Consider the following 10358-nt stretch of genomic DNA (forward strand, 5'->3'; position numbering starts at 1 on the left):
TTCTATGAATCCCGGATGACCGCCAGAGGGCGGTGCTGAAAGCACTGAATGTTCCCTTTGGGCATGCGCAGTTCGAGTAATTATACCAACAGAGTCACACCTGTGACACCGGATGACCACTCAGAAGCTATATAGCCTGGTGTCATCCTTTGCTCTGCTCCTACAGAATCTTCTCGCAAAAGCAAGGATTCTGAGTGACAGAGAAGCTCTGGCGGTCATCCGGGATTCATAGAACCGTAGTTACATACGTAACTTTCGTTCTATTTCATCCCTACTGACCGCCAGAGGGCGGTGCTGAAAGCACTGAATGACTAATGCCAACGATGTCACAAGGAATCCTGAGCACAGGGGATGAGGGGCAGCCACATTGACACTGTAGAACCTGGTGAAGGTGGTTGGGGAAGCCCATGAAGCAGCAGCACATATAGCTTCCATCGGAACCCCTCTCAAAGCAGCCCAGGAATCCAATGGGACAGACGCTGTTTAGAAAGAGGACAGCCTAACCTTGGACCCCCATAGCATAGGAAAAGCTGGTCCGAGCGTCTCAGATTGGCGGTGGCTGCAATGTATGCCTCCAACGCTCTTACTGGGCACAACAACTCAGACTCATTCTCAGTTGTACCAGATTGAGGCTGAAACCGAGCCAGCCGCAATGGCTGGTTACGGTGAAAAGGAGACAACACCTTAGGCACAAACGCAGTATTAGGCCACAGGGTAACACCAGAGCCATCTGGATTCCACCTGATACACATAGCGCTGACAGAAAGAGCATGTAGCTCGCTGACCCTCTTAGCTGAGACGATAGCCATCAGGAAAGCAGTCTTGCAGGAAAGCCACTTGATTTCTGCTTGTGCCAAAGGCTCGAATGGAGGGTGGCACAGAGCTGTGAGAACCAACGGCAGATCCCAATCTGGGGCTCGTGGGGCTGGCCGCTGGCACAACCTATGAGCACCACGCAGAAAAAGTGAAACCAGTTCATGGCGCCCCACTGTACGGTTGTCAATAGTTCGGTGAAGACATGAAATTGCTGCAACATACACTTTAAGGGTCGAAGGAGAGCGGCCCTTATCAAGGAGAGACTGGAGGAACTCCAAAATAGTGGGCACCGAGCAAGAAACCGGGTTCTCATTGTGGGCAGAGCACCACTGAGAAAAGAGGCGCCATGTGTTAGCATACTGAAGCTGAGTGGAGGAAGCCCTAGCACTCAATACGGTGTGTCTCACGGTGTCTGAACACCCAGTCAGCCTCCCAGGGGCCATGCCCACAGCTGGAGACGTTGAGGGTTGGGGTGCCATATCTGTCCCCCCAACTGAGACAGCAGATCCCTCCTTGCTGGAAGACGCCATGGAGTACCGTGACACAGACTCCAAAGCAGCGGGAACCACGGCCGCGCTGGCCAGAACGGAGCTACCAGCAACACTCTGTGGCCCTGCTCGAGAACCCTCCGTAGAGTCGGCCAAATCAGTGAGAGGGGTGGAAAGGCATACAGGAGAACCTGCGGCCATGGATGAGCCAGTGCATCCTGGCCCAGTGCGCCCGCCATCCCGGTTAGGGAATACCATAGGGGGCAATGGGTCGACTCCTCTGTGGCGAACAGATCTACCTCTGCCTGCCCAAAGAGGTTCCAGATTATGCGCACTACGTCGCGGTGAAGAGACCACTCTCCCGGAGCAGGTGCCTGGCGGGATAGAGAGTCCGCAACCTGGTTCTGCCGTCCTGGCAGATACGCTGCGCGCAGGGTACACAGACGAGGAAATGCCCATTCCAGGAGATCCCTCGACACCTTCAAGAGACGTGCTGACCTGGTGCCACCTTGGTGGTTTATATGATAAACAACAGAGGTGTTGTCTGTCCGAATCAGCACGTGCCTTCCCTCTAGGTGGGGCAGAAGGCATCTGAGGGCCATGTGCACAGCCCGCAGCTCCAGCACATTTATGTGTTCGGTGCGCTCCCTTGGGTCCCAGAGACCCAGAACAGCTCTGTGTTGCCACACGGCACCCCAGCCCATGAGGCTGGCATCCGTGGTGACCACCTCCCTTCGACACACTACTAGCCCCATTGGAACACCACTGGACAAAAGGGTCCCGTCTCGCCAAGGAGCTAGGGCATGGAGGCAGCTCCTGGTCACCATTAGCCTGCGATGCCTGTGCAGCCTGGCGTCTAGGCGAAAGCTGTTGAGCCATCGCTGCAAAGGACGCAGAAGGAGCAGCCCTAAGGGCACGACACGAGTGACTGATGTCGGTTTGCCCAGCATTCGAAGGAAGATGATGTAGGGAAACTCCCTGCCCAGTCTGAATCGACGGACAAGCTGGAGTATGTCGTCCACCCTGTGAACAGATGGACGGGCCATCATGGTAGCAGAGTCAAGATGCATCCCAAGAAAGGTGGTTGTCTGAGATGGAACAAGACAACTCTTTGCCAAGTTGACTTTGAGTCCTAACAGTGACACATGAAGTAGAAGCTGGGACGTATCCCGAGAGGCAGCTACCTGAGAGGGAGCACAAAGAAGCCAATCGTCCAGGTATGGCAGAATCCTGACTCCTGAGGCCTGTAGAGGAGAGAGGGCTGCTTTCACGCATCGAGTAAACACCCTCGGGGAAAGGGAGAGCCCAAATGGCGCCCCCGATAGGCGAACCTGAGAGAACGGCGATGTTCTGCCGCAATAGGCACGTGAAAGTAGGCGTCTGTCAGATCTACTGATGTAAACCAATCTCCCGCCACAATGGTCTGAAGGACCTCTGTTATGGTGAGCATGTGGAAGGGAAGGACCTTCAGGTACCGATTCAGTCCCCTTAGATCTAAAATGGGGCGAAAACCGCCAGTCTTCTTGGCCACAAGGAAGTATGTGGAGTAGTAGCCTCTGGGTTGCCGCAGAGGATCTACAGACTCGATTGCCCCCTTGCCCAGGAGGGCGGAAAGCTCCTGGTCTAGTGCCTGAGATTTCACCGGGTCTGTGATGACAGTCATCTTGACCCGGTGTGAGAGGGGGGGCCGCCGTCGGAACTGGAGCCTTTAGCCATTGGTTAAGGTGGCAACCACCCATGGATCTACGGCATGAGCAGCCCAGAAATTCAGCTGCTGATGGGAAAAATGTCCGACGGCTGGCCCGGTAGCATCATCTTCTATCCCCACGGCCCCTGGGGGCTCTGGGGGGAGGGCGTCCAGGATTTGGGGCCCGGGTCTGTCTAACAGGGCGGCAGACTGGCTCACGAAAGTCCCTCCTCGGTCTCTGCCCCACATCATGGGGATAGGAACCAACAGGTCTGCCACCGGTCTGAGGTCGTGGCTGAACGCTGGGGGTAGTGGCAGGGCGGCCCGAACGCTGGGGAAAGGCAGGTATGCTCCTGCGAAGGCCGGAAAGCTGCTGGCTAGTCTGACGTGCCTGAGCAGTCCGTTCCAGCGCCTCCAAGGCAGCTGATCCAAACAGCTCCCCTGGTACAACCGGGACACCCCTGAGGGTCCTACGGCATGCTTCAGTCAGAGGAGACTGTGCCAACCAGACCTGTCTACGAGCTTGGACAAGGAAAGACATGACCCGTCCAAGCTCTCTGGTCATCAGCGCGAAGGCCTGCAGCGCTGCGTCACTATAACCAACCGCCGCACTTGCACCACCAGTGTCCTGAACAGATGCAGACAGGGCAAACATGAGGTGCGCCAGGGAATTGCCAAGGCGGCCAGCACGCGCTCCTGCATTGTACGCCTTACAGAGGAGGTCATCTGTAACCCGACATTGAGTCCGCGGGCACCGGAAATCAGGACGCAGGGCTTCATCTGGTGACACAATCAGTGAAGCAACAGCTGGTTCAATTGCTGGCATACAGTCCAGGCTGGCCTTCACCGACTCATGCATGGCAGCTAATACACGACCATCCGAGGAGAGACGCGACAGCGCTCTCGGTTCCCGCCAACAGGCGTGTAACTCCTTCAGGTACTCCTCTGATGGAGGTACAGAAAAAGGAATAGGAGCCCTTCCACGTCTGAAAAAAAGCACTGCCGGAGCTGGATGCCTCTCCTTGTGGGAGTTCCAGCTGCAGCTGCTTCAGGGCCATAGACATGACCTCCCGCATGGAACCGTCACCGGCCTCTCCAACCGCACTCTGAGATGAAAATGAACCAGCCTCAGAGGCTTGAGAGGACCCTGCCTCCTCCTCATCTCTAAAATGAGAAGCGGAAGCAGCCAGAGAGATAACGTCATCCTCTACAACCAGCTCGGGCATTGGTGGGGAAGAGAGCCCAACCACTGGGAGCGGGGGATCAGGTTGCCGTGTCTGCAAAAAGGACTTAATCTCTGCCAGCTCTGCTGACAACTGCTCCACCCTTGTGGACAGGCCCTGGTCAGGTTTGGCCCGCTTCCTCCGGGGGAGGGGCACAGATGCTGTGGTCCCACCACGACGCTTAGAACGCTTGGGGGGAACCACCTGCCCAGAGGGCGGAAGGTCCGAGCCCTCCTGGGGGCACAACTGGGCCAACCGGGCCACCCTCACTGCATGGGGCATAAAGCTGCAGTTCATACAGGGGTTCTCAGACAGCGCCTCCAAAAGGTGCTCATGTCCAAGGCAGGTAGGGCACAGGTCGTGGCCATCCTCTGCCTGCAGGGCAGCCCCACAATCTATGCAGCTGTGAGAGCCATCCATGTCGAAGGCCGACAAGGCTTAAAGAACAGAAAGTTATCGAAAATCGGGAGAGGGGGCGCAAACGCAGCCGTCACCAATTACAGCAGAGAAACGAAAGAGGCTGCGAGCACAAGGCAGCCGATACTGGGAGAGGGGGCGAGAACCGCTACCGTCACCAGGTATAAAACCAATAAACCAAAAAAGCTAACAACGTTAGCTGTATGGAAACTTAAGTTGGAAGTAGGAGCGAACAACGCTGCCGTCACCAATTATAGCGGATAAAACAAGAGAGGCTGCGGACACAAGGCGGCCGATACCGGGAGAGGGGGCGAGAACCGCTACCGTCACCAGGTATAAAACCAATAAACCAAAAAAGCTAACAACGTTAGATGTATGGAAACTTAAGTTGGGAGTAGGAGCGAACAGCGCTGCCGTCACCAATTATAGCGGATAGAACAAGAGAGGCTGCGGACACAAGGCGGCCGTTACAGGGAGAGGGGGCGAGAACCGCTACCGTCGCCAGGTATAAAAGCAATAAATCAAAAAAGCTAACAACGTTAGCTGTATGGCAACTTAAGTTGGGAGTAGGAGCGATAAACGCTGCCGTCACCAATTAAGAGAGCAGACCAACGTAAAGGCTGCAAAAAAGGTTGATATTGGGAGAGGGGGGCGAAAACGCTGCCGTCACCATTTATAACTAAGCAGACCGATGAAGAAGGCTGCAAACAAACCAAAAAAGGCTAACAACGTTAGCCGTCTCCAACTTCGGCAAACGAAGTAGACCACACTTGGTTGGGAGAGGGGGCGAAAACCGCGGCCGTCAGTAATTATAGCAGCGCAGACCGGTGAAAAAAAGGATGCAAAAGTAGGGAATATACTGGGAGAGGGGGCGAAAACCGCTGCCGTCACCAGGTATAACACCAACAAACTAAAGAAGCTAACTACGTTAGCCGTATATAACTTCGGCAGTGAAGTTATTCACACTGGGAGTAGGGGCGAAAATGCTGCTGTCACCAGTTCGAAACAAAACAGCACGAAGCTGTAGGTAAAAAGCTAAAGTCGTGAGCCGGGAGAGGGGGCGCGGACGCCACCATCACCAGCAAACAACTCACTTACCTTCCGTAATCCTCAGAATCGACCCGTTGCAGCCCTGGGAGGGCAGAGAATAACCGCAACTCCAGTCAAGAGACAGGGGCTTCAGACAACGGGGAAGTTAGAGAACCGCTTGCGAGAAGAAAAAAGGAGCAGAGCAAAGGATGACACCAGGCTATATAGCTTCTGAGTGGTCATCCGGTGTCACAGGTGTGACTCTGTTGGTATAATTATTCGAACTGCGCATGCCCAAAGGGAACATTCAGTGCTTTCAGCACCGCCCTCTGGCGGTCAGTAGGGATGAAATAGAACTGATAGTTTTATATTTTTATTGCTGTTTTGCACAATTAGCTTAACTAAGTATTTTTTGTTGTTAAATATTAGAGATTTTGCAGATATATTTTTTATACATACATTGTTGATATTTGCTTATATATTTCTACCCCTTTTAAAGAATAGAATAGAAAATCCCTTTATTGTCCCACAATGGGCAAATTTACAGCAGCAGAAAGATTATTGAAAGTGGTCACACAAATGTGGACCTTAGAAAAATGTATAAGAATAACATAATAGGGAAGAGTTAGAATATAAACAATAAAATACTGTAAAGTGTTTTAACAATATAAAACTGGAGAATTAATAACCAATATGCAGCTGTGGACATTTTTACAGTAATTAGAAAATAGCAGCAACATCAGAGATGTGCAGAATGACAGCAGCAGGTTATTTAACTGACTAAGGTTTCTATCATTACATTTGATTTGATTTGTTCCTGCTCCCGGTGGTTGGAACCTTTATTCCACTCTGGATTAAATCAGTCTTTGTTCACTTTATGATATAAAATAAATAAATAAACAAACAGTTTTGAAAACTTTGGTATTCAATCTTTTCCTGCTCTATGCGTCACTTTCACGGTTGCTAAGCAACGTAGCATACGCCAGTAAAACCCGCCGAAGGGTAGACCTGGTCGAATTCACAGCCAAAACTCTTCCGGTCTCCTTATTTTCACAGACTTGGAAGGATCCAGTCTACGTAGACCGCGTCCTTGGAAGGATCCAGTCTAGGTAGACCACGTCCTTGGAAGGATCCAGTCTAGGTAGACCACGTCCTTGGAAGGATCCAGTCTAGGTAGACCGCGTCCTTGGAAGGATCCAGTCTAGGTAGACCGCGTCCTTGGAAGGATCCAGTCTAGGTAGACCACGTCCTTGGAAGGATCCAGTCTAGGTAGACCGCGTCCTTGGAAGGATCCAGTCTAGGTAGACCGCGTCCTTGGAAGGATCCAGTCTAGGTAGACCACGTCCTTGGAAGGATCCAGTCTAGGTAGACCGCGTCCTTGGAAGGATCCAGTCTAGGTAGACCACGTCCTTGGAAGGATCCAGTCTAGGTAGACCGCGTCCTTGGAAGGATCCAGTCCAGGTAGACCGCGTCCTTGGAGGATCCAGTCCAGGATTTCGAACAGAGCCTATATCCCTGTGAGGTTGGTCGACCTGAAGATCCAGCCATGATCCTGGGTCAGAACCAGAACCCAGCAGTAGACCCATTGAATGAGGCATTTAGTGAGGCAATAGTTGAGGCAATGAATGAGGCATTTATTTCTGACCTCGGAGGAGTTTCTAACGTCATTGGCAGCAGGATTTTGCGCAGAGTTTGTTTTGGTAGAATTTAACTTTTTCTTTCCTTTAAATTCTGTGTTTCTTCATTAAAAACATTTAGCCTTTTATTACCTGTTAATAAACACCCACTAAACCTTATTAGGAGGTCATAGCTTGGTACCTGCAGGGAGGGTCACTCAAGAACCAGTAGAAATCACTGATTGATCAGAGCCAGTAGGATTAACTGGGACCAGAGTCCAGGAATGAATGAGTAAGGGTTAGGGTTAAACGGCCACGGCGTCCATCCGTCCGAGCAGAGATGCTGTGATGCGGCTGAAACGCACGTTATTAACTTGGAAGACGGGAACCTTAACTCTGATGCTACTGCGTCTGTTTCAGGCCTTACCTGCTGAGCAGCATCGCCCCCAGGGGCCAGGGCTCTGTGGGATCCATCGTGGGCCTCGTCCCCGGGGTCCTGTCTCTGTCTCCTGGCGAGTCGGTCGCTGGCGCCCATCAGGGCCGCCACTCCAAGTCGGCCCAGTACCGCCGCATGAAGGCAGAGTGGAAGAGCAACGTGTACCTGGCTCGCTCCCGCATCCAGGTGAGAAATCCACCCCAGGCAGACATGACGGCGCCACCTGCAGGCCCAGAGGCTGACTGTAGCTGTGTCTGTGAGTAGGGACTGGGACTGTACGCCGCCAGAGACATCGAGAAGTGCACCATGGTAATCGAGTACATCGGGACGATCATCAGAAGCGAGGTGGCCAATCGCAAGGAGAGGCTTTATGAGGCACAGGTGATGCACCTGAAACAAACACACGTTACATCTCACTATCCTCCAGGGGACTTTCCATTGACTTCCATTAATTTCTATGGCCTGACCCCCAAGAGGAGACCTTCCCCTCATGGGGGCCAGCCGAGGGTCCCTATGAGGGACATGTCCTCCATCTAGAAAAGGGACACGCTGGGCTTGGACAGGTTAAAGTTTTTGTTAGTTTTTTCTTCATCAGCGTAGTCATCATTGCACCGTTTCCATAAAGACCAGTTCTGGTTCCTCAGCACCCAGTAAGGCTCTTCTACTGGTGGATGCCATCCATGCACCAGTAGATGCTACATGCTAGCTGCACATTCAGGCTTATTCTCGTCGCAGCAACCACGGCAGGTTCAATAAGCAGCAGGACTGAGGAACTTGTTTTCTCGGTTGAATCCTGAATCTAAGTTTTTTATTTTTGTAGAACCGCGGCGTCTACATGTTCCGGATTGACAACGACTATGTGATTGATGCCACCATCACCGGAGGACCGGCGAGGTAAGCAGAGCAGCAAACGGGATTGTGAAGCCTGAGGCGTCTCCTGCTCTGTGCTGACCGGGGGATGGGGTGGGGCTATGTGTGATTGACAGGTACATCAACCACTCATGTGCGCCAAACTGCATCACTGAGGTGGTTACCGTGGAGAAGGAAAACAAGATCATCATCAGCTCCTGCAGACGGATCCAGAGAGGAGAAGAGGTAGGATCGACACGTCAGTCGGTGCATTAACCCCCAGCCTGTTTCTGATTGGCTCACTGTATTGGCTCCGCCCCTACAGCTGTGCTACGACTACAAGTTTGATCTGGAAGACGACCAGCACAAGATTCCGTGTCACTGTGGAGCTGTGAACTGCCGCAAGTGGATGAACTGAGTGCCCCCTCTGTGGGCGGAGCTAATGACATCATCATGATTCTACAGCTGATAGATTAGATCAAAGTAAATCAATTTTCTACTTTTTAACGAATCAACAAACGGCCTACATGTGGGTGGAGTTGGTGCTGATATTGGAAGGGGCGGGGCTTACCAAGAGGCTGGTCCTCGCTGTAAATTTCCTGTAAACATGAGCTAAGATGTAAATGTGAGTTTAAACGCCACTGAAATAAAAGTCTAGTCCTTTAACTTGCACTAAAAGACATGAAACCCACACAGACCTACCTGATTCTTCGCCCTCCTCTTCATCCACTTCCTGTAAAATAAGAGATTTTCTTCTTTTTGTATTTATTACTGAATGAGGCTATTTTCTAAAACTCTGCTGCATTCAGATCTAATGTGGCAGCATGTAAATATCTGTACCATAAGTAAAAACCTCCTTCTCCTTCTCACCTGTGTGTCCAGTTAAACCCTGAGTTTGGTCTGCAGGCGTCCTGCTGCCGTGTAAATACCAGGTTTTATTCAGGCTCTGCCGATGTGTACAGATAGATGACATGAAGCCTTGTTTTTTTTTTTAATAAATGGATGTAAGCAAAGTGATGTTTTTGGGAAAAACAGTGAATCTGATTTAGTCATTTACAGAGAATAAAATATTTTACATCTTATCCCACTCTGTGTTTTCATCACTGACCTTTTTAATAACTTTAAACTACATATCTGCAAATACCAGACCAGATTTATTCCTAAGAAATTTTTAAAAAGTTGCAGCTGAAAAAAAGAGCACAAGTTCCGTTATTGAGAAACAGCCAGAGAATCTTCAGAAACACGTGGAAAGAAGAATAGTGTGGACTGAACAGAACTGCTAGCTTAGCTAATCAAGCTAATGCTCAGTCAGTCAGAAAATCAGGTCGTAGCGCTACAAAGAGTAAAAACTAAGAGTGGGATTATTTAAATGATGGATGAAGAAGCACTAAACAGGTTATGGCAGTTGACTTCCGGCCGGAACACCATAAAGATGGCTGCTCGGTAGAGAGACTCCCCAGACAATCGGAGATATAACTGAATTACCTCAATTCAGCTGAGCAAGATTGCCTCACGAAAGTCAGATAGAGCAGGTAAGACGATAACTAAGCCCCAAAGTCAATAAAACTTGAAGAGGAAAGATGAAAAATCCTGTGAAAAGTTACAGCTAACGTATCGTAGCCGTAAGCTAACAAAACGAAATGGCTAGCCTGGACATTCTATTAGAAGAACTGAGAGGGTTCCGCGAGGAAACCAGGAAACAACTCTCAACTATTAAAGAGGAAATAGGAAAAACTAACGCAAGGATTAGTGAAGTAGAGGAACGGTTGGAGAAGACAGAGGGGCGAACTCAAAACA

The 10358-nt window shown here is 50.9% G+C and overlaps 1 protein-coding gene across 5 annotated transcripts in view; it reads left to right on the forward strand.

The window, feature by feature from the left end:
* LOC119782752 (histone-lysine N-methyltransferase 2C-like) overlaps positions 1-9643 on the forward strand; it is a 94694-nt gene extending 85051 nt beyond the window's left edge. For all 5 annotated transcript variants that reach the window (XM_038283870.1, XM_038283886.1, XM_038283904.1 and 2 more), the window contains 5 exons: positions 7697-7898; positions 7977-8093; positions 8533-8606; positions 8699-8807; positions 8887-9643. In XM_038283870.1, coding sequence (XP_038139798.1) covers positions 7697-7898; positions 7977-8093; positions 8533-8606; positions 8699-8807; positions 8887-8979 — 595 coding nt within the window. In that variant the 3' untranslated portion in view covers positions 8980-9643. The remainder of the gene's footprint in view (positions 1-7696; positions 7899-7976; positions 8094-8532; positions 8607-8698; positions 8808-8886) is intronic.
* The last annotated feature ends 715 nt before the right edge of the window (positions 9644-10358 follow it).

The sequence above is a fragment of the Cyprinodon tularosa genome, unplaced genomic scaffold (genome assembly GCF_016077235.1).
Source record: "Cyprinodon tularosa strain WSP-4 unplaced genomic scaffold, ASM1607723v1 ctg1048, whole genome shotgun sequence".
NCBI lineage: Eukaryota > Metazoa > Chordata > Actinopteri > Cyprinodontiformes > Cyprinodontidae > Cyprinodon > Cyprinodon tularosa.